Source organism: Elgaria multicarinata, chromosome 3, assembly GCF_023053635.1.
Source record: "Elgaria multicarinata webbii isolate HBS135686 ecotype San Diego chromosome 3, rElgMul1.1.pri, whole genome shotgun sequence".
NCBI lineage: Eukaryota > Metazoa > Chordata > Lepidosauria > Squamata > Anguidae > Elgaria > Elgaria multicarinata.
Window position 1 is genome coordinate 170,023,347 of NC_086173.1, and position 24,475 is coordinate 170,047,821.

The following is a 24,475-nucleotide window of genomic DNA, read 5'->3' on the forward strand; positions in this document are numbered from 1 at the left end:
TAAATAAACAGTGTAAAAGCACAGACAAGCTGAGGGGGAGGGAAAGGAGCTCATCTTTCTTACATTGCCCCTGTTGCCCTCTGTTGCCCTTGTATCACTCCATGAGCACAGTGCAGGAACCCCCTACATGCATGCCACCGTGACAGATTTTTATGGATTGCGTTGTTTGCAAATGTAGTAGTCTGGCAAGGAAACCACTTTATGTCCCAGACATGCTACATCAGTGGTTCCCAAAGTGGGTGGTACCGCCCCCTTGGGGGTGGGTGGGATTGTATAGGGGGGCATTAAGAGGCAAGGTGGCAGCAAAGGGGAGTCAGGGGGGTGCTCGAGGTGGACTTTTCCGAGAAGCGCCTCTCCAGAAGATCTTAAAACCCAGGGACATTTTTATGGGAGACGGTAGTTTGGTCCCAAGCCATGTAGGGAAGAATCCACACAGGTATTAATGCCGTTTAAGAAGAGTCCTTTTAACTAGGGGTGTGAACGGACCCCCCGCTCCGCTTCACTTGCAGATCCGCCATTTTCCGGATCGGGCCGCTCCGCCCCGCCCCCGCTCCGCCCACTTCCGCTCCGCTCCGCCCGGAGCTCCGGATCCGGAGCTCCGTTTCCCCCCCCCATAGGCTTGCATTGAAAGCTAAAAAATTATACAACTTTTTTTCTGTTCAAGTTAGAAACCTCATGTTTGGCACCATGACACCTCATGGGGATATACACACGCACGCCAAGTTTCAAAGCAATCCCATCATCCCCTGATTTTTGGCGAATTTTTGAAAATCGGGCACCCCACACACAACATCCCTGTGAGGTGGGCAGGGGAGGAGGGAGGGAAGGCAGGCAGGCATGCAGCTGGCATTTCTGGGGGCATAAGGAAGTGAGCCAAGGATAAGCCAGTAATGCATATAAAATGGAATAAATCAATAAATAAACAAAGGAGGGGTGGAATTAAAAGCAGCAGTGTTGCTCAATAAACAGCAAGAAGAATTTTTAAAAAAAGGCTATATCTGTCTTTTACCAGCAATAGGGGGACGTGCCCGGGGGAGGGGGAAGTAGCTGCCAGTTCAAGACAGCCACCAACAGCTCTGAGAAGAAGTAAAACGCTCACTTCAACTCATAACAGGCATTGCTCCACCACTGAGAAGTAAACGCTCACTTCAACTCATGATAGGCATTGCTCCACCGTTTTACTCTCTTTGGAAGGCTCTAATGGCCTTCCAGTGCAGGAGAGAGTGGGGGCACGTCCACGATGAGATGCCCTAGGGGAGCTCATCCCCTTGCACCACATCTTTTCAGTTGTTCCCCAAAGTTAGGGTGGGGAGCAGTGCTGTGTTTCTATCTCTTATTCTTGGCTTAGTATATGATTTCAGGTTGTGTTTGTGCATTTGGTAGGGCTACTGTTTTAAAAAACACTGGGAAAAGCCCGTTCAGATGAAGAAAGAGAAGTTTCCCAGAATCCCAAGTTACCCGTTTTGCCTATGCCCTCCTCTAACTTTGGGATCATGTGATCATGACCGGGAGCTGACTCTGCCCCTCAGCCCTTTGAAAAAGGTATTTTTCCCGCCGATTTTTAAAAAACTTCTAGCGCGCGACCCGGACAACGCAGAAAGTTGAGAGTAGTCTCAAAATGACCCGCATCCACGACTCTCTGTGCACAAGAATTTTCAGAACGATAGCTTAAAAACCAACCCAGTTATGCCCGAGTCTTTCCCTCAATGCAATCCTATGGGCGAAAAGCCGAAAACGCCATTTGAGCCGCGCGGTTGACCCGATTTTCACAAAAATATAGCACGCGACCCAGACAACGCAGAGAGGTGAGAGTGGTCTCAAAATGACCCCCATCCACGACTCTCTGTGCACAAGAATTTTCAGAACGATAGCTTAAAAACCAACCCAGTTATGCCCGAGTCTTTTCCTCAATGCAATCCTATGGGCGAAAAGCCGAAAACGCCGTTTGAGCCGCGCGTTTGACCCGATTTTCACAAAAATATAGCACGCGACCCAGACAAAACAGAGAGGTGAGAGGGGTCTCAAAATGACCCCCATCCACGACTCTCTGAGCACAAGAATTTCTAGAACGATAGCTTCAAAAAGAACGTAGTTATGCGCGATTATTTGCCGCAATGCAATCCTATGGTGAAATGTTTTCAAGATGGGGACCGGAGCGCTCCGCCTGAACTAGGAGCTCCGAAAAATGGCCGCTTCTCTTCGCCTTGCTTCTAGGGGGTCCGCGGTCCGCTCCTACTCCGCCTCTGGGTAAGGCGGAGCAGGCCAATCCGCTACTGCTTCTACGCTCCTAATCGGAGTGGATCACACCCCTACTTTTAACGGTGAATTGAAATGTTTCAAAAGCACCGAAATGCTACTGAAGAGACATACTCTGCATGGTTGTGCCCCGCCAGCTGCAAAACAGAGGCATTCGCTCTCTTTTCCCTCCCTCCCTCAGTAAGCCTGAGACAGGTGCTTCCTATTTAAAGGGGCCAGTTAAGCTACAGAATGATATTGAGCTGAAACCAAAGTTTAAGAAATCGTACAAGGAGTTTTGGTTACAGAAGGAAATTTCTGATTGCTGTCCTGTGCTATGGAGTTCAGAAGCTCCTGGTTGCATTTCCAACATCCTATTTGGTGGAATGTGGTTTTAGTGTGGTCTGCCTACTTCTCTCCAAGCAGAGAAATCAACTCCAGATTACCAAACATGGTGATTTAAGACTCAAGTTCAGTGACTTTAAACCAGACATTGGGAAACTGGTATCCCTTCATCAAGCCCGTCCATCACATTAAGACTTTACAGAATAGGGAGGTTCTCTACCCTAGTTACTAAATGTGATATCTAATATTCTTGCTAAATGACTATCAGACTTTGGAAGGGTGATATCACTGGATCAAGTTCATCAATTATGTTTAATTGAATAAACTAAAAAAATGTAATTGGATTTTGAATAAATATTCAATTAATTGTTACTGTTTTGAATTTTATTGTTATTATCCTCCTTAGTGGGTCGTTGAAAACCGCTATTCCGAATAATGACTTTTATAGTGTAGGGCAGGGGGCGCTGGGCATGAGTTTGTGGAACCAAGGGGGCGGTTGGAACCACTGGGCAACATGATATATCCTGCAAATGCAACAGAAAACCATTGCGTCACCTTGTCCATCTGCTTTCCTTTTTGTCTGTCCACTGTAATAGATATGTTGACAATGGTGCCACCACAACCTCCACAGCTGAAGATATTCTTAGTAATTTTGTATGCATTTTGGTGTAGATGAGAACTCTTTTCCTTGACTTTCCTTTCTTGCAGGCACAATTCTGATGCATGCCCACCTGTATCCCTATCCAAGACCTTGCTGTCTTACCTACAATGGTGCTGCATTCCTCCCCAGATATGGTTGTGTATGCATTTAAACCTGTGTGTATTCCACAGTCATAGGAATCCCCTTGTTATGGTATATCCTCACACAAAAACACCTTCCAGTCTTTGCAGTCTATCTTCAATGGCACCGAGCCTACCTGATAACATGCAGCGGCAATACAAAGGAGAATGTGTCCATGCTGCATTGATCGTTCTCTATTTTTCATTGAATCAACTATACTTCTTTGTTTTGAAAATTATAATACCTAGTAGCCAACGTTGACCAGTACCAACAATATCAGTGTTCAAGGGCATCAGCGGAAAGTCTTTGTTAAGAGTAAGATTTGTATCCAGGAAATTGTAGAATACATATACATTGCCTAAGGCAATACTTTTATATATGTGTGTTGGGCAGAGTAGGAGTTTATCCCTTAACTGGAACTGACAATGAAATTGCAAATAGCTTTATCAATAATTTCATCTAACCCAATTCTATTCTCTGTTTCCACATGGGCAAGTACTTTGCAATGGATCCCTATGGGCAAGCATGGTTTCCCTATGGACAATTCTGTCCTATGGATCCCTATGGGCAAGTATGGTTTCTCTATGGAGAATTCTGTCCTATCGTTTTCTATGGGCAAGTGGTTTGCATTGGATCCCTATGGGCAAGTATGGGTCTTCTATGGAGAATTCTGTCCTATGTTTCCCTAGAAGCAAACGGTTTGCATTGGATCCCTATCGGCAAGTATAGATTCTCTATGGAGAATTCTGTCCTATGGATCCCTATGGACAAGCGCTTTGCAATGCATCCCTAAGGGCAAGAATGGTTTCTCTATGGAGAATTCTGTCCGATAGTTTTGTATGGGCAAGCGATTTACAATGGATCCCTATGGGCAAGTATGGTTTCTCTATGGAGAATTCTGTCCCAGTGTTTTCTATGGGCAAGCAGTTTGCATTGGATCCCTATGGGCAAGTATGGTTTCTCTATGGACAATTCTGTCCCATTGTTTTCTATGGGCAAGCGGTTTGCATTGGATCCCTATGGGCAAGTATGGTTTCACTATGGAGAATTCTGTCCAATAGTTTTGTATGGGCAAGCGGTTTACAATGGATCCTGTGGTGGAACCCGAAACCACGGGGTTCCTGTGGTTTGCTGAGTGGTGGTCACAGCCTCTCAAGACACAATTTCTCTCTCCTTAGAAGATTTATTACAAGCAGCGCTGCAGGGTGACAGTCTGAGGAACTGCCCAACAATTTCAGGAAAGGTTAACATATTTATAGGGTCAGGTCCCCTCCGATACAATGGCAGAACTTTCTCACCAATCATAATACAGCTCTGCAATATAATAACCAATGAGAAGTAAAGCATTTAGGCATATACAGAGTTCAAGTACTTTTCTGACTAGAATACTATAATGGGTATTGCAATAGTTACAGGAAATACATTTCCATCTGTTTCCTAGTTGTGGTTAGCTTGCCTTTAAAAATACATCTTACTATCTGTTTAACTGTCTAACTGTTTTGTGACATGTGGTTTCAGCATCAGCTGAATTGTGACAGCAAGTGCAACATTAAAAATAGGTTTTAATTAAGCAGGAAGCTATGAACTTCATGATGTATACAGCTAGTGTGTTATAGATCCATTTTCCTATAGCTGTGGGCATTAGGTAAAAGAACCAGCTTGATTTCCTCGACAGTCTCTATGGGCAAGTATGGTTTCTCTATGGAGAATTCTGTCCTATGTTTCCCTATGGGCAAGTGGTTTTCAATGGATCCCTATGGGCAAGTATGGTTTCCCTATGGGCAAGTATGGTTTCCCTATGGGCAAGTATGGTTTCCATATGGGCAAGTATGGTTTCTCTATGGGCAAGTATGGTTTCCCTATGGGCAAGTATGGTTTCCCTATGGGCAAGTATGGTTTCCCTATGGGCAAGTATGGTTTCCCTATGGGCAAGTATGGTTTCCCTATGGGCAAGTATGGTTTCCCTATGGGCAAGTACTGTCCTTTGTTTTAGTATGTCCCCTAAATCATTCATCTCTTAAGGCTTCCTTAGTGGCATATTTCATGTGTTTAACAAGCTGAAAAAGTATTCAGTGTTTTCTTGCTTAACTTTTAAAATAAATGTTCACACATTATTAACTTTTAATGGCATTAATTCAGCTCTGGTTACACACTCTCTCTCCCGTTGGGACAGAGTCAGAACTTCATTTTCAACCACAAACCAGGTTCCTTTGGGACGGGGGTCGCGGAGCCCCCTTTGAGACAGGTGCTCTCTCTTAAAAACAAGGGGGGTCTGTTCTTCTCAGCTACCCGCTGTCGAAGAATTCAAGCAAGTAGGTATGTGGGCTTCCCCTGAGCCCACCCTGTGCTAATATAATTGCTTTTGGACTGTTCTCTAGAAATCAAAGTATCTATGCTTCCGCAGTAACTGGAAAATATATTAAGGATGCAACCATGAGACCAAGTCTTGTGAAGGGTATTGAAACACTAGTTTCACAAGATTGTGTGCCTACTAGGATTGTTAGAAGGTGTCATGGTAGAAACAGCTAATCTTGAAATTAACAGATGGGCACAGGTTTTGTTTTTCTGTCCTTGAAAAGATTGCACTCTGCACATGCATAAAATCCTTGCTTACAACTGGCTGAGAGGCTTACCTGCTACTGTTTTAAGATTGGTGTATTGTATGGAGCGGTTCTGCCTTGTTTCTAAGGGGACTGACCCTATAAGGAGGTTAAGGCTTTCCTGAAAATAGCGGGCAGTTCCTTGGGTCCTCTGAGGGCTTCCGCCTTGCAGTGCTAAGCGCTGCTTGTAATAAACTTTCTCAAAAGAGAGAACTGTGTCTTAGAGCCTTTGACCATCACTCAGCGATCCCACTCAAAGGAGACGCACCTTTCCAGGATTCCTCGCCACCCCCTCGAAATATCAGCTCTGAAACTTGGGCCTGTGGCCTACCTTGCCAGGTTGGTGTTTATAAGAATCAAATTATTGGGGAAGGCACATGGGCCTTGTTGCCGGGGCGGGGGCATTGTTCGGCCATCCTTCGACAGAATGATCAGTCAAGAAGCCATCCGGCTCCGTTACCAGGTTTGGCCAAGGAGGGAAGTTGGGAACCTTCTCACGGAGAACCCTGGTGTGCCTCCTTCACACTCTCCGTTTTAATTCCTCCAGCGCAGTCCCTGCCTCAAAGGAGAAATTGGCAGCCAAGGAAGGAGACTGTTTCGAGTCCTGGTGGGAGCAGAAGAGAGTGAAGATGGAAGAGCAAAGCTTTGCTGGCCCTGAGGCAGGAAACATCCAGGAAGGGAGCAGTGCAGAGCCCTGGGAAGGAAGAGTGCAGGAGGAACAGCCTGGGAGCAACACCTGCTCAGACACGGAGCGCCAGGGCTTCAGGGACTTCTGCTACCAGGAGGCCATGGGGCCCCGAAAGGTTTGCAGCCGACTCCACCACCTTTGCCGCCAGTGGCTGAAGCCAGAAAGGAACACGAAAGCTGAGATGATGGATCTGGTGGTCCTGGAGCAGTTCCTGGCTGTCCTGACCCCGGAGGTGGAGAGTTGGGTCAGAGAGTGTGGAGCAGAGACCAGTTCCCAGGCAGTGGCCCTGGCAGAAGGCTTCCTCCTGAGCCAGGCAGAGGACCAAGAGCAGGTGAGAGCATTTCATCCTGGTGACTAACAGGGACTGTGTTCTTAATACTTATCTCAACTTTATTGTACATATCCTCTAAGGAAGGGATGCCCCAATTTCCAATGACACCTGCAAGTATAGTTGTTCTTCATGGGTAGAGCAGGCCCTCGTTAAATTAACAGTACGTCATTAAAATGTGCAATTCCCTACCAGAGGATGCAGGGATGGCCATGAATTTGTGCTGTTTAAAGAGGGGGTTAGACAAATTCTTGGAGGAGAAGGCTATGAATGGCTATATCCTACCTCCAGTATCCTAAGCAGTATGTCTAAGTACACCAGTTGCTGGGGAACATGGGCTGGAGGGTGCTGTGACACTCATGTCCTGCTTGTGAGTTTGTAGTCAACAGCTGATGGACCACTGTGGGGAGAGAATCCTGGAGTAGATGGGCCCTCGTTCTGATCCAGAATGGCTGTTCTTATGATCACAGGAGAACTGAATGGGTTTATGGAGTTCTGGGGAAGGAGGGGATCCTTCTTCAGCCAGTGGCAGAGTCCTCCCAACAGGACAGGAAGAGCATTTGTAGACATTAAACTGCTGTGTTTACAGCGGAAGATGCTGGATATCAGGGAATGTCTGGGAGGTTCTGTCTTTCCTCCTGGCTGGTTTTCGGAGGGTGTTCAAGCACTTTGCTTATGCCAGGGTTGATATCTTAGCCTCCTGACAAAGACACATGGCTGTGTGTCTTGGGCCACAGCTAGACCTATGGTTTATCCCTGGATCGTCCAGGGGTCAAACCTGTTCATCTAGGTGACACACAGAGGATCCAGTGCTCAGGCAGGGGTGAACCCTGGATGATCCCAGGATAAACCTTAGGTCTAGCTGTGGCCCTGGATGGTAGATCAACTTTAGAATGAGACCTTAAAGGTATAGCGATTGGGAAATGCTGCCCTTGGCCTTGAACTGACCCTTTTCTTTCCTTCCCACCTCCCCCTTCTCTGTCTGGGATCCTCCCTCCTGTAAGCAAAGTAAGTTTAAGAAAACTTAAACTTTTGGAGCGAATGCAGCTTTTGTGCTCACAGATGCGGGTTCTGGTGGATCTTTTGGTCATACCAATGTACAATAAATTACATGGACGCTTGATGGCATAAATCGCAAAAGCTGCATTCACTGCAAAAGACTTCAGGCACCTCTGGTCAAGCATTTTCTTGATATGGGACATGATGACAAAGACCTGAGATTCTGGATTATTGAAAGGATTAGAGTAGACCATCAACTAAGAAGGCGGGAAATAGTCTGGATTTTCACCTAAAGGACATTAGAACCACAAGGACTCAGCGAAGAGTGTAATTGGATGCCTTGGTTGTAATCCTGTTCTTCCATTTTAAAGTACAGCTCTATTGTATTCCTTTTCTGTCATTTCTTGTCATTGTTTTGACATATATTTTCATTCTTATATATAGTAAGTATTATTAGGTTTGTATTAACTATGTTTTAAGCATCATATCAGTCCACTCAGTCCCCTTTAAGGGAGCATACAGGCCGTGAGTATGGTTGCTACACATTTTAGGATTTGAAAAGCAGCCTAACCAGGAGCAAATTTTGGAGATTACTTAGTCCTCAATTGGTTGAGGAGGTGCAGGGAACGCTGATCAAATTTACAGATGACACAAAATTGGGTGGGATAGCTAATACCCTGGAAGACAGAAACAAACTTCAAAGTGATCTTGATAGGTTGCAGTGCTGGGCTGAAAACAACAGAATGAAATTTAATGGGAATAAATGCCAAGTTCTACATTTAGGAAAAAGAAACCAAATGCACAGTTACAAGATGGGGGATATTTGGCTCAGCAATACTAGAAACGAGAATTATCTTGGGATTGTTGTAGATCACAAGCTGAATATGAGCCAACAGTGTGATGTGGCTGCAAAAAACCCCAAATACTATTCTTGGATGTACTAATAGAGCTTCCAAATTGTGTGAAGAACAGGTTCTCCTCTATTCAGCACTGGTTAGGCCACATCTTGCGTATTGCGTCCAGTTCTAGGTGTCCTGAAGAAAGCAAGTCTGCAACCAGCCACCTTAGCTTATCTACTTGGCTGTGTGCCCAGTCTGGGAAGTGTGCCAAGAAACAGCAAACACAGCAACTAAGGAGGTAACTAATAATGTGTATTGGTCACACAGCTGAAACAGAAATACATAGAGCAATCGCTTGTTGCTTACGCAAAACACAAAGGCAGTCCATAAAGCATTCCAGATGTCAGTGAGGGTACGAGAGAGTCACGAAAGTCCATAAAGCCAGTCCAGGTTCCAAAGGGCAGGAGAGAGTCACGGGGTCCAAGAAGTCCAGAGTCCAAAACGATCCAACAGGAACACGGCACGGTCACGGGTACACGGTCCAGAGCTTCTCCCAGGCAAACCAGATAAGCTCTGACAATTTGCTGGCCTGCGCACTGCTAGCTAAATACACCAGCTCAGCCTCACAGCTGTTCCTTGTTCAGCTGGCGTTTATTAGCAGTCCGCTTAGATCGGCGTAAAGCCTCCTTCTCTGCCCTTTGCTGTTTGAACGAGGGCACGTGTAACAAGTCTGTTTGCTCCTCTTCTAAGTCTGCACTGGATGAGGCCTCTGCTGGCTGTTGATCAGCCAAGCTGGTACTGGGTCCCGCCTGTGGCTGCTCATCCCCAGAGTCCTCATCCTCCGAAAACTCACCGTTCCTTACACTAGGTACCACACTTCAAGAAGGATGCAGACAAGCTGGAGCGTGTTCAAAGGAGGGCCACGAGGATGATCAGGGGTCTGGAGACAAAACTCTAGGAGGAGAGATTGAAAGAACTGGGCATGTTTAGCCTGGAGAAGACAAATTGAGGGGAAACATGATAGCACTCTTCAAATATTTAAAACGTTGCCACACAGAGGAGGGGCTGGATCTCTTAATCATCCCAGAGTGTAGGACACAGAAAAAGGTCTCAGGTTACAGGAAGCCAGATTGTGTTTGGACATCAGGAAAAACTTCCTGACTGTTAGAGCAGTACGACGATGGAATTAATTACCTAGGGAGGTTGTGGGGTCTCCCACACTAGATAAGTATTAAGAACACTCTATTAAGTATTAAGAATTACGTATTACGTATTAATACTTAAGTATTAAGTATTAATACTTAAGTATTAAGAATTAAGTATTAAGTATTAAGAATTAAATATTAAGTATTAAGAATACTGGAGACAAAGCTCTACACGGAATAACGGGCTCAAGTTAAAGGAAGCCAGATTCCAGCTGGACATCAGGAAAAACTTCCTGACTGATAGAGCAGTACGACAATGGAATCAGTTACCTAGGGAGGTTGTGGACTCTCCCACACTAGAGGCCTTCAAGAGGCAGCTGGACAACCATCTGTCAGGGATGCTTTAGGGTGGATTCCTGCATTGAGCAGGGGGTTGGACTCGATGCCCTTGTAGGCCCCTTCCAACTCTATGATTATAAGTACACCAGTTTCTGGGGAACGTGGGCAGGAGGGTGCTGTTGCAATCATGTCCTGCTTGTGCTCTTCTTACATTCTTATGATCACGGGAGAAATGAATGGGTTTGTGAAGTTCTGGGGAAGGAGGGGATCCTACTTCAACAAGTGTCAGAGTCCTCCCAACAGAACAGGAGTAGCATTTGTAGATGCCAAACTGTTGTGTTTACAGTGGAAAATGCTGGATATCAGGGTTGAACTCTTAGCCCCCTGACAAAGATACAAGTTCCTGTGCTGTGTGGCTTGGATGGTAGATCAACTTTAGAATGAGACCTGAAAGGTAAAGCCATTGGGAAACGCTGCCCTTGGCCTTGACCTGAGCCGTTTCTTTTCTTCTCTAATCCCTCTTCTCTTCCTGAAATCCTCCCTCCTGCTCCAGGTTCAGAGGATGTTGGCCAGTGCACCCACATATTTTCCTGAAGCAGAGGGGGACGGAGGACCCTCCTCACTGGGTAAGGATTAGTGGACGTGTTTCCCCATGATCTCCCTCTCTCAATTACGCCTGAAGTGCATGAACTGTCTTATTGTTCTCCTTGAGCCTGATTTTGCTAGGGGAGAGAGACCCCTTTTCACTAGATACTCAAAAAGGAAATTTTGTTTAGTATTTTGTGGTTTGAGCGTATCAGACCCACTCTGGCCGGCTTCCCAGAGTGGGTCTTACACACTCAACAACTAAGGTCCTCCTCCAGGCACCTACTCAGAGGGAAGATCGGAGGACGACAACAAGGGAGAGGCCTTCTCTGTGGTGGCCCCCCAAGTGTGGAACAATCTCCCCAATGTGGTTCATGTGGCACCGACAGTGTTCTCTTTTCAGTGCCAGGTCAAGCAATATGTAATTAGCAATATGTAATTAATTAACCTGGGTCTGTTCACAGTTTTAAAACTTGTTATAGTAGTTTTATATGTATGTGTATATTGTATGTTTTTGCATTTCTAAATATTTGGATGTTGTTTCTAAGTGCTTCGGCTATGCTACGGTAAACAAATGCAATAAATTAACACTGAAAATAAACAATGAAAATGGGAATAGTTAAGAATGTTAACTTACCTTCTCACCTTCCCACCTTCTTTACCTTCCTCACAGGGAGCAAAATAACCTGCAGCGGAAGTGAACTGATCCTGGGGGGTCCTTCAGGGCCTCGTTCGCTTGGTGGTGGAGTGGAAGCGGTTTCTGCACAGCCTGGGCAGGTAGGGGAGTCCTGGGGGCCTCCGTCTCCTGCACATCTCTTTGATCCTGGAAGAACCTGCCCCTTTAGCCTTTGCTCTTCTCCAAGTTGGCTGCTAGGAAGGCCTTGAATGTCACTCACAATGCTTTGGCATTCAGAAAGAGGACCTCACCATCCTTGTCTTCATGGATTGCTACATAATGCTTAAAGAGAACATCATTTCTTCTTCTTTCAGGGTCTGGTGACCTTTGAGGAGGTGGCCGTGCATTTCTCGGAGGAGGAGTGGGCTCTGCTGGATCCAGGCCAGAGGACTCTGCACAAAGAAGTCATGGAGGAGAATCGTGGGATCCTGGCCTCTCTGGGTAAGGAATGGGATTCCTCTGGGTAAGGCTCCCTCTCTGTCTTCTTGCCAGATCCTGGAGGGTGGCATTTCAGCTCTTCTTTCTTTGTGTCAGTGCAGAATACAACTGTCATTGACTCCGAAGACCTGACAAAACATTGAGAAAAGCCCATTGATGGACTTGCTCTGTGGCAGAGATGGCTGCCAACCAATCTTACTTTGCTGCTATAATTGCATCTGCATAATATTGAAGATGTTACAGATATTATCTTAATGGTCTCCATGGAGGAGAGGAGAGTTCAGCCTTTTCAGAAGACAGCTCTGGACAGCTTGCTTTTCATTTTAAGATATAACTAGACATTAAAAATAACCATTAGGGTTGAATTCCCACTTTCTAGTTCCCCGTTATATGATCAGCTTGGAGAAAATGGCAGATTTTAAGTGTATTTTATTTTTAATGTACTTTATGTTGTTCATTTATTCTCTCAACTACTTTATATGAGTTATTCCATATAAATGAAAGCATTGTATGGCAGTCTAGTTATCAGTTCTATTGATCATCGGGATATTTAATGTGTTTAGAAGGATCTGCCTCACCAACGATTTTTTTTTAATCCTGTGAACCAAATCAGCAACCATTTGTTTTGTTCCAAGATTTCAAGATGATTTCTGTGTTTATACTTGCAGGTGATCACAGGGAGAGCAAGAAAAATGGCCTACACCAGAGAAGGAAAATTGAAACTGAAGAGAAGAGGGAAAACAAATCTATTTCTTTTGAAAGATCAGACGTCTGTGAAACTCCAATACTAGAAGCACCAAGTAAAAAGAACATTCGCAAAGGGAAGGAACAGAGTAAAACTCAGAAGATTCATTCTAACAAATATCAAAGGTTTCAATGCTTAGTGTGTGAAAAACAATTCACTTTCAACTCACAACTTAACTTGCATCAAAGAATTCACACTGGGGAGAAGCCCTATAAATGCTTAGAATGCGGGAAGACCTTTGCTCAGAGCACAGACCTTAAGCGGCATCAAAGAATTCACACTGGGGAGAAGCCCTATAAATGCTTAGAATGCGGGAAGAGCTTTGCTCACAGCACAAGCCTTAAACTGCATCAAGGAATTCATACTTGGGAGAAGCCCTATAAATGCTTAGAATGCGGGAAGAGCTTTGTTCTGAGCACAAAACTTAAGCGGCATCAGAGAATTCACACTGGGGAGAAGCCCTATAAATGCTTAGAATGCGGGAAGAGCTTTGCTCTGAACAAACACCTTAAGCAGCATCAAGGAATTCACACTGGGGAGAAGCCCTATAAATGCTTAGAATGCGGGAAGAGCTTTGCTCTGAACAAACACCTTAAGCTGCATCAAAGAATTCACATTGGGGAGAAGCCCTATAACTGCTTAGAGTGCAGGAAGACATTTGCTCTGAGCTCACACCTTAAGCAGCATCAAAGAATTCACACTGGGGAGAAGCCCTATAATTGCTTAGAATGCGGGAAGACCTTTGCTCTGAGCTCACACCTTAAGCAGCATCAAAGAATTCACACTGGGGAGAAGCCCTATAAATGTTTAGAATGCGGGAAGAGCTTTACTCAAACCGCGAGCTTTAAGCGGCATCAAGGAATTCACAGTGGGGAGAAGCCCTATAAATGCTTTGAATGCGGGAAGAGCTTTGCTCAGAGCACAGACCTTAAGCGGCATCAAAGAATTCACACTCGGGAGAAGCCCTATAAATGCTTTGAGTGTGGGAAGACCTTTGCTCTGAACAAACACCTTAAGCAGCATCAGGTAATTCACACTGGGGAGAAGCCCTATAAATGCTTAGAATGCGGGAAGAGCTTTGCTCGGAGCACAGACCTTAAGCGGCATCAAAGAATTCACACTGGGGAGAAGCCCTATAAATGCTTTGAGTGTGGAAAGACCTTTGCTCTGAACAAACAACTTAAGCAGCATCAGGTAATTCACACTGGGGAGAAGCCCTATAAATGCTTAGAATGCGGGAAGAGCTTTGCTCAGAGCACAGACCTTAAGCGGCATCAAAGAATTCACACTGGGGAGAAGCCCTATAAATGTTTGGAATGCGGGAAGAGCTTTACTCAAACCGCGAGCTTTAAGCGGCATCAAGGAATTCACAGTGGGGAGAAGCCCTATAAATGCTTAGAATGCGGGAAGAGCTTTGTTCGGAGCTCAAACCTTAAGCTGCATCAAAGAATTCACAGTGGGGAGAAGCCCTATAAATGTTTAGAATGCAGGAAGAGCTTTACTCAAACCGCGAGCTTTAAGCGGCATCAAGGAATTCACAGTGGGGAGAAGCCCTATAAATGCTTAGAATGCGGGAAGAGCTTTGTTCGGAGCTCAAACCTTAAGCGGCATCAAAGAATCCACACTGGGGAGAAGCCCTATAAATGCTTAGAATGCGGGAAGAGCTTTGCTCAGAGCACAGACCTTAAGCAGCATCAAGGAATTCACACTGGGGAGAAGCCCTATAAATGCTTTGAGTGTGGAAAGACCTTTGCTCTGAACAAACACCTTAAGCAGCATCAAGGAATTCACACTGGGGAGAAGCCCTATAAATGCTTTGAGTGTGGGAAGACCTTTGCTCACAGCAGACAGCTTAATCAGCATCAAAGAATTCACACCGGGGAGAAGCCCTATAAATGCTTTGAGTGCGGGAAGACCTTTTCTTGGAGCACATACCTTAATATACATCAACGAATTCACACTGGGGAGAAGCCCTATAAATGCTTTGAGTGTGGGAAGACCTTTGCTCAGAGCGCACAGCTTAAGCAGCATCAACGCATTCACACTGGGGAGAAGCCCTATAAATGCGTAGAGTGTGGAAAGAGCTTTGTTTGCCTCAGAAACCTTAAGAGGCATCAAAGAATTCACACTGGGGAGAAGCCCAATAAATGCTTAGTGTAGCATTTTTAGCATCGTAGAATGTTAGAGTTGGAAGGGGCCTATAAGACCATCGAGTCGAACCCCCCTGCTCAATGCAGGAATCCACCCTAAAACATACCTGATAGATGATTGTCCAGCTGCCTCTTGAAGGCCTCTAGTGTGGGAGAGCCTACAACTTCACTAGGGAACTGATTCCATTGTCGTACTGCTCTAACAGTTAGGGAAGTTTTTCTTGATGTCCAGATGGAATCTCGTTTGTAGCATTGCTGAGCCAAGTATCCCCTCGCTTGTAAATGTGCATTTGTTTTTGTTTTTCTAGGTGTTGAACGTGGCATTTATCCCTATTAAATATCATTCTGTTGTTTTCAGCCCAGCACTCCAGCCTATCAAGATCACTTTGAAGTTTGTTAATCAGAATATTCTGGGGCACTTTGTCAAAAGCTTTGCTGAAGTCAAGATATATGACATCCACAGCATTTCCACAGTCCACAAGGGAGGTTACCCAATCAAAAAAAATTATTCCCTCCATCTTCCATCAAGGGATTTCTATGGTGGGGTTGGTTGGTCTCATAACAACATGCCAAGTCCAGGGATTCCCCACCCACCCTTCTCATATTGCTACTTCTAATTGTTTCTGCCAATGTTGTGGTGGGCTTTCAGTGATCCAAACCGGCAATGTTTGAAATAGAAATAAATGCTTTTGGCACCAACATCATTTGAATGGCTACTTAAACACTCCTTAAGGCCTAACTGTTGCTTCTTCCACTTCCTAGGGGTTTTTGAGTAGCACCCCTTGCTTGCTGATGAAAATGTGAATTTAAGCATCTTTCTACATTCTTCTCGGAGAATTTTCCACATTCTTCTCGGTGGCTGCTCCAGTGCTTTGGAACTCTCTTCCTGGGGAAGCCAGACTGGCTCCCTCCTTGATGGGCTTTCAGAAGCAGGCTAAAACTGGTTTGTTCCAGCAGGCCTCTGGAGAGTAATTTGGTCCTCCATCTTTGCTGATAATTTGTGGTGTATTTTAAACGTGTTTTAACATTTCTTTTCTCATGTTTTACAATGTATGTTTTAAACTTTGTAAGACCGCCTTGAGGCCCAGTATTGGACAAAAGGCGGGATACTACTACTACTACTACTACTACTAATAATAATAATAATGGGCTTCTCCCTGTTAATCTGGTGCTAAAAGGTTTAAATGATGTTGCAAGAAGAACCTACTACTTCAAGTGAAATATTATCTGATCTGGAATGGGGTGGCTTGAGTGAGGGTTTGCTGGAGATTCACAAGAAGACCCCCTAAAAAGACCCCAGACTCATATCTGAAATAGCCCCAGAAGTATATTCCAGACCCCTGAGCCATGGACATGAAGACCTTGATGTTTGATTCTATGCTCATCAATGTTATATCATTAACTAAGACTCTTGCTAAGTTGTGCAGGACTGTCTTTGAAGAAAGGGGGTGGGACATCCGTTTACATGCGGCTTCTTAGAGTACGCTCAAGGCCAAAGTGCTGGCAGAAAGCTGAGCATGCTCCAACAGCCACTAGGAGGGGAAATTGTTTTGAAATCTTGTGGTGTAGCACCTGCTGATAAGAAATGTCCTAACTCCAAGTTGGGCCTGGGAAGTGACAATACTGAGCAACGGGGCACCAGGGATATGACACAAGCTCAAAGAAGAGGTCTTCTACACCAATCCAGATAATTCACCCAGATAGCAGCCACATTTTCTAGGACCCCACGAGTATAACACGTGAGATATTGGGGAGGCGGAGACACCTAACTTCTGATTGGTGAATGGGTGGTCTAATCATGTATTCATGCCAATTGTGATTGGGAGATGGTGGTCTCATCACTCATTGACCCCCAACTTTGAGCCAGAACAAGTGTATAAAAGTACAGGTAGCAGAGCTGCAAGACAGAATTTTTTATTTTTCTCTTCAACTTCACCTCGGACTGGGACTTGACGGAGCTGGGTAATTATGGATCTCTTTACAATTTTAGACTTTGAGACTCAGAGTATTTTCCTGAAAGTTGGGACTTAGAGTACCATTAGCCTCTAAGACTTGGATTTATTTTCTGAAGCTGGAACTTGAAATTATTTCCAAGTCTTAGAAGTTCTCTGACTTCTGCTTTTATTCTTCACACGCCTAGAGGAACTTCAGCATAGAGTAGGGAGGGTTAACAGCAATGTTTTAGTATAGCGCAAGGTATAGTTTAGTATAATTTAGCTTTAAACCACAAAGAGTAAACAGAAGCGGATAAGGAGGAGTCATAACAATGCTGGATGCTCAAGCCATTATCTTATTAGCTAAATTTGTAATACCTGTTTTTGCAATTGCAATTCTTGTACTCAATCTTTTATTTACATTTCATTCTCTTTTCTTGTAGCCACCAAAAGAGAAATTGTATACTTCTATAAACACCATGCCAATTTGTTTAATTTTGCAATTTTTACAATAAACAGATTCTTATTTGCAATTATGTCTGTGGTGATGCTTGTTGGCTGGGATTAAATGTTTGTCTGTTTGGCTTAGCACTGGTTACCCCCTGGGGTTTTCCGGACCCATTTGGTGTAGGTTCTGAGGTTAAAAAGGACCCAAGTTACACTCCCCTGTGTGAGTGCTTTGATGAAATCTAAGTTTGAAGCTGTGGCTGCAGCTACTTCCACTGTCTAAGCATTTATAGGGCTTCTCCCCTGTGTGAATTCTTTGCTGTCACTTAAGATGTGCGCTCTGAGCACAGTTCTTTCCATGCTCTGAGCCCTTATAGGGCTTCTCCCCAGTTTGAATTCTATGAGGCAACTTCAGATGTGTGCTGCAAGCAAAGTTCTTTCCGCATTCTAGGGCTTCTCGCCTTTGTGGATGTTTTGATGTGCTTTAAAGATTCACATTGCGATTGAAACTCTTTCTGCATACTGAGCATGTGGAACCACCAGGAACATCCCCTCACATGACCACAGTGACAGGGCAGGTTCATAGGGGAGAAGGCGCTCTCTCAGGTATCCTGGTCCCAAGTCATTTGTGACTTTGTACACTCCCCTTGTCCCTCTCCCAGCAAAGGTCATCCCACAGGGCCACCAGAGCAGTTCCGTTCCAGAACCAGGCCTAAAGCCCAGTTTAAAAGGATCTAGGTAACCCACCCAGCCACACCCCCTCGGCTAGCTTTTATTAGCAAGGAGGGACAGGGATTGTGAGGGCAAGTGGTTGGCTGCATTGCCGCAAGCACCTTGTTCCCATCTTCAGTACACAACAACTGGAACTGATCCCACAAAACTGGGCAGATGGGGGCATAGAACACCTCAGCTGGAGCTGTGCTAACAACAGCGTCAAGCCCGCTGCAGAAAGAAGCGATTTTGTTCTTGAAGTGCAATGCGAAAAGGTCACAGTGGGTCCTTGACTGGGCCAGGGCCCCATTGTCCGGGGGAGGATGTGAACACCCCACAGACCAACCAAAACAGCCCCGCTGGAAGGCTACTCAAGGACACAAGCCTTCTTTTGAAAATGGGGTTACTTGGACACACAGACTCCTACTCTTCAGACTGCCTGTCTCACAACTTGGAGCAAAAATAAAATCAAGAGTACGTCCTGGAGCTTTTCTCCAGTGGGAATTCTTTGATGAAAGCGCTTTCCACATACAAAGCATTCATGGCTCATCTCACCTGAATGGATCGTTTGAGGCAAGGTACAATCTGTGATTGAACCGCTTTCCATACTCTGAGCATGTTTATGGCTTCTCCCCTGTGTGAATTCTTTGATGCAAATTAAGTGGCCAGCTCCAACGGAAGCTTCAGTTCAATCTTGAACTGAACTGACTTGAAGCTTCAAGTCAATCTGTAAACACCTTGAAATCAATGCAGTGATTACTAGAAGCTAAGATTAGTGGTTGTACTGATCCATTTAGTTTTCATGGCAAGAATACTGGGGTGGGTTGCCATTACCTTCCCCAGGGATCGTATTTAGTCTGACCTCTCTACCATGACCTTCCCGTCTTGGGTGTCCCTTCACGGTTTAGCTCATGGCATCCTTGAGGTGCTCAAGCTCCAGCACCACGACAAGGTAACGATCTCGAAGTAGATCAGTTCTATGAGGATCTGCAGCACCTACTGGATAATACACCAAAAAGAGATGTTATTTTCGTTACAGGAGACTGGAACGCTAAGGTGGGCAGTCAAATGACATCTGGAATTACAGGTAAGCATGGACTAGGAGAACAAAATGAAGCGGGACATAGGCTGATAGAATTCTGCCAGGACAACTCACTGTGCATAACAAACACTCTCTTCCAACAACCAAAAAGACGGCTTTATACATGGACTTCACCAGATGGCCAACACAGAAATCAGACTGACTACATCCTTTGCAACCAAAGGTGGCGGACATCTATACAGACAGTAAAAACAAGACCTGGAGCTGACTGTAGTTCAGATCACGAACTTCTTATTGCACAATTTAGAATCAAACTAAAGAGAATAGGGAAGACCCACAGATCAGTTAGATATGAGCTCACTAATATTCCTAATGAATATGCAGTGGAAGTGAAGAACAGATTTAAGGGACTAGATTTAGTAGATAGGGTCCCGGAAGAACTATGGACAGAAGTTTGCAACATTGTCCAAGAGGTGGCAACAAAAAACATCCCAAAGAAAAAGAAAACCAAGAAGGCAAGATGGCTGTCGGCTGAGACACTGGAAGTAGCCCAAGAAAGAAGGAAAGCAAAAGACAACAGTGATAGGGGGAGATATGCGCAATTAAATGCAAAATTCCAGAGGTTAGCCAGAAGAGATAAGGAATTATTTTTAAACAAGCAATGTGCGGAAGTGGAAGAAGACAATAGAATAGGAAGGACAAGAGACCTCTTCCAGAAAATTAGAAACATCGGAGGTAAATTCCAGGCAAAAATGGGTATGATCAAAAACAAAGATGGCAAGGACCTAACAGAAACAGAAGAGATCAAGAAAAGGTGGCAAGAATATACGGAAGATCTGTATAGGAAGGATAATAATATCGGGGATAGCTCAGACGGTGTGGTCAGTGAGTTAGAGCCAGACATCCTGAAGAGTGAGGTTGAATGGGCCTTAAGAAGCATTGCTAATAACAAGGCAGCAGGAGACGACGGTATCCCAGCTGAACTGTTTAAAATATTGCAAGATGATGCTGTCAAGGTGATGCATGCCATATGCCAGCAAATTTGGAAAACACAAGAATGGCCATCAGACTGGAAAAAATCAACTTATATCCCCATACCAAAAAAGGGAAACACTAAAGAATGTTCAAACTATCGGACAGTGGCACTTATTTCACATGCCAGCAAGGTAATGCTCAAGATCCTGCAAGGTAGACTCCAGCAATTCATGGAGTGAGAATTGCCAGATGTACAAGCTGGGTTTAGAAAAGGCAGAGGAACTAGAGACCAAATTGCCAATATCCGCTGGATAATGGAGAAAGCCAGGGAGTTCCAGAAAACATCTATTTCTGTTTTATTGACTATTCTAAAGCCTTTGACTGTGTGGATCATAACCAACTGTGGCAAGTTCTTGGTGGTATGGGGATACCAAGTCATCTTGTCTGCCTCCTGAGCAATCTGTATAACGAACAAGTAGCAACGGTAAGAACAGACCACGGACCAACGGACTGGTTTAAGATTGGGAAAGGAGTACGGCAGGGTTGTATACTCTCACCTTATCTATTCAACTTGTATGCAGAACACATTATGCGACGTGCTGGGCTTGACGAATCCAAGGCTGGAGTTAAAATTGCAGGAAGAAACATTAACAATCTCAGATATGCAGATGACACCACTTTGATGGCTGAAAGCGAGGAGGAGCTGAGGAGCCTTATGACAAAGGTGAAAGAAGAAAGTGCCAAAGCCGGGTTGCAGTTAAACCTCAAAAAAACCAAGATTATGGCAACTAGCTTGATTCAGAACTGGCAAATAGAAGGAGAAAACGTGGAGGCAGTGACAGACTTTGTATTTCTGGGCGCAAAGATTTCTGCAGACGCTGACTGCAGCCAGGAAATCAGAAGACGTTTATTTCTTGGGAGGAGAGCAATGACAAATCTTGATAAAATAGTTAAGAGCAGAGACACCACACTGACAACAAAGGTCCGCATAGTTAAAGCAATGGTATTCCCCGTAGTAACCTATGGCTGCGAGAGCTGGACCATAAGGAAAGCTGAGCGAAGGAAGAGAGACGCTTTTGAACTGGGGTGTTGGAGGAAAATTCTGAGAGTGCCTTGGACTGCAAGAAGATCAAACCCGAATCAAGCCCGAATCTGTCGGGCTTCCCTTCCAGATTCACAACTTCCGGATAAGGTCCGCTCTGCCTATAGTCCGCTCTGCTCCGCTCCACCTATAGTCCGCTCCGCTTCACTGTGAAGCTCCGGATCCGGGTCAGAGCTCCGCTTTCCCCGCCCCCCCCCATAGACTTGCATTGAAATCCAAAAATGCCAATTACTTTTTTTCTGTTAATGGTAGAAACCTCAAACTTGGCACCATGATAGCTTATCCATGTATACACATGCATGCCAAGTCTCAAGCAAATCCAAGCATCCCCTGATTTTCGGGGGAATTTTTGAAAATCGGACACCCCATTTTCAGACATGGGATTTACTCTAACATTTTGACAGATAAAAACTTTTGAGTGGGCACCCTCACAGATGCCATCTAGATCCACATTCATGGCAAGTTTTAAGCAAATCCCATCATCCCCTGAATTTTGGCAGGGGTTTAACCTATAAAGCATCACCCGGAACCCCAATTCACACCCCTTTCGATATTTCCATCAATTTTCATGTTAGAAATGTCAAATTAGGCACCTTGACACCTGATGCATGTATACACATGCATGCCAAGCCTCAAGCAAATCCAAGCCTCCCCTAATTTTGGGGGGATTTTTGAAAATCAGACAACCCATTTTCAGACATGGGATTTACTCTGACATTTTGACAGATAAAAACATTGAAGTGGGCACCCTCACAGATGCCGTCTAGATCCACATTCATGGCAAGTTTCAAGCAAATCCCAACATCCCCTGATTTTTGGCGGGGGTTTAACCTTTTAACTCACCGCAATTCAAGTCCCATGCTAGAACTCCGTCAATTTTCACGTTAGAAATGTTAAATTAGGCACCATGACACCTGATGCAGGTATACATATGCATGCCAAGCCTCAAGCAAATCCAAGCCGCCCCTGATTTGGGGGGGATTTTTGAAAATCAGACACCCCAGTATCTCAGGGATTTTTAAAGCTGCAGACAGCTCAATGGGGCCATTTCAAAGGAAATCCCAATATGCCATGAATTGGGGAGTAGATAAACCTAAATATGGATCTTCTTCCACACTTGAAAAATTGATTTGGAACTTCAAAAAGTCTAAGTGAGCGCAGGAAGGACTTATCCCCTGAGTCAAAGCAAGACACACACTAACCCACCACAGCAGCACCCAGGCAGAGGAGGGAAGGCAGCCAGGCAGCAGACATTTCTGGGGGCACAAGGAAGTGAGCCAAGCATTGTTTCAAAGCCAGTAATGCAAACCATCCCTGCGAGGCGGGCACAGAGAAGGACAGGCAGCACTGAGAGCAAGCATGCCAGAGGCTTGTGGGGTTGAACCACAAAGCCCATCATGTAGTACAGCTCCCAGGCACCAGGCGGGCAGAGATGTACGACTATGCCAAAGATCCATGGGGAAGTCAGTCCCAGCAGATACCCCAGAACAACAGCACCCAGGCAGAGGTGGAAAGGTAGGCATGGAGCAGACATTTCTGGGGGCATAAGGAAGTGAGCCAAAGATGGTTTCAAAGCCAGTAATGCAAACCATCCCTGTGAGGTGGGAGCAGCACAGAGAGATGCCTTTTCTTTTGCATCCCATAACTAGGAGGCTAGGAGGATAAGAGTAAAGCTTTGTGATCCTTGCTTCAGAGTTAATTGACTGCATTGTGATCACAGCCATTATTAAACAACAAAATAATCACATTAATAATAGCAGTACTAATTATTATTATTATTTATTTTTTATTTATTATTATTATTTATTTATTTATTTATATAGCACCATCAATGTACATGGTGCTGTACAGAGTAAAACAGTAACAAAATCCAGTTTTAAAAGCTTTAGGAAAAAGAAAAGAAATATATTTATATAGCACCATTATTATTATTATTTATATAGCACCATCAATGTACATGGTGCTGTACAGAGTAAAACAGTAAATAGCAAGACCCTGCCGCATAGGCTTACATTCTATCTTACATCAATTAATACTAATAACAACAACAACAAGAAGAAGGAGTTGAACCACAATGAAAGCCTGCCTGACTTCACTGAAGAGGAAAAGCCAGGAGAGCTTGGGCTATGGGGTGTATAATGTAATAAATAAATAAATAAATAAAGGAGGGGTGGAATTGAAAGCAGCAGTGTTGCTGAATAAACAACAAGAAGAATTTTTTTGAAAAGGCTATGTCTGTCTTTTACCAGTAAGAGGAAAGTGGACGTGCCCAGGAGGAGGGGGAATTATGCCAATTTGACCGGCCCTAGGTAAGTACCAGTCTTTAAGAACTTCCTGACACTTCAACTCATGACAGGCATAGCTTCTCTACTGGTTTATCTTTGGAGGGCTCTGATGACCCTCCAAGGACAGGACAGTGTGTGTGCACTGGGCACGTCCACATGCCCTAGGGGACCTCATCCCCTTGCACCACATCTATTCAGTTGTTCACCAAGGTTAGGGTGGATAGCAGTGCTTAGTATATGATTTCAGTTTGTGTTGGTGCATTTGGTGGGGCTACTGTTTAAAAAAACACTGGGAGAAGTCCGTTCAGAGCCAAAGAAAGAAAAGTTTCCCAGTATCCCAAGTTACTAAGTATCCCGTTTTGCTTATTCCCCCCCCCTCCAACTTTGGGATTGGAGGATGCTTCATCAGGTGATCATGACTGGGAGTTGAATCTGCCTCTCAGCACTTCAAAAAGATACCTCTCCCGCTTTTTTTACCCTATTTTTTAAAAAAATATAGCAAGCAAACCACAGCACGCAAAGTGCTGAAAATAGGCTCAAAATGACCCCCACCCAAGACTCTCTAAGCACAGCAAGTTTCAAATAGTCAGCTTGAAAAACAAAAAAGTTATCCACTAATCTCTTTTGTTGTTTATTCGTTCAGTCGTTTCCGACTCTTCGTGACTTCATGGACCAGCCCACACCAGAGCTTTCTGTCGGCAGTCGCCACCCCTAGCTCCCCCAAGGTCAAGTCTGTCACCTCCAGAATATCATCCATCCATCTTGCCCTTGGTCGGCCCCTCTTCCTTTTGCCTTCCACTTTCCCTAGCATCAGCCTCTTCTCCAGGGTATCGTGTCTTCTCATTATGTGGCCAAAGTTCTTCAGTTTTGCCTTTAATACCATTCCCTCAAGTGAGCAGTCTGGCTTTATTTCCTGGAGTATCGACTGGTTTGATCTTCTTGCAGTCCAAGGCACTCTCAGAATTTTCCTCCAACACCCCAGTTCAAAAGCGTCTCTCTTCCTTCGCTCAGCTTTCCTTATGGTCCAGCTCTCGCAGCCATAGGTTACTACGGGGAATACCATTGCTTTAACTATGCGGACCTTTG

General features: G+C 44.8%; 1 protein-coding gene and 1 pseudogene across 1 annotated transcript in view; one reads left to right on the plus strand and one right to left on the minus strand.

The window, feature by feature from the left end:
• Nucleotides 1-14,933, plus strand: part of LOC134396273 (zinc finger protein 208-like) — a 32,700-nt gene extending 17,767 nt beyond the window's left edge. Inside the window, exons 3-4 of the mRNA XM_063122694.1 lie at nt 836-848; nt 12,913-14,933. Of these exons, the coding sequence (XP_062978764.1) occupies nt 836-848; nt 12,913-14,903 (2,004 nt within the window). The 3' untranslated portion in view covers nt 14,904-14,933. The remainder of the gene's footprint in view (nt 1-835; nt 849-12,912) is intronic.
• LOC134396487 (zinc finger protein 850-like) overlaps nt 1-24,475 on the minus strand; it is a 637,841-nt pseudogene that overhangs the window by 189,936 nt on the left and 423,430 nt on the right.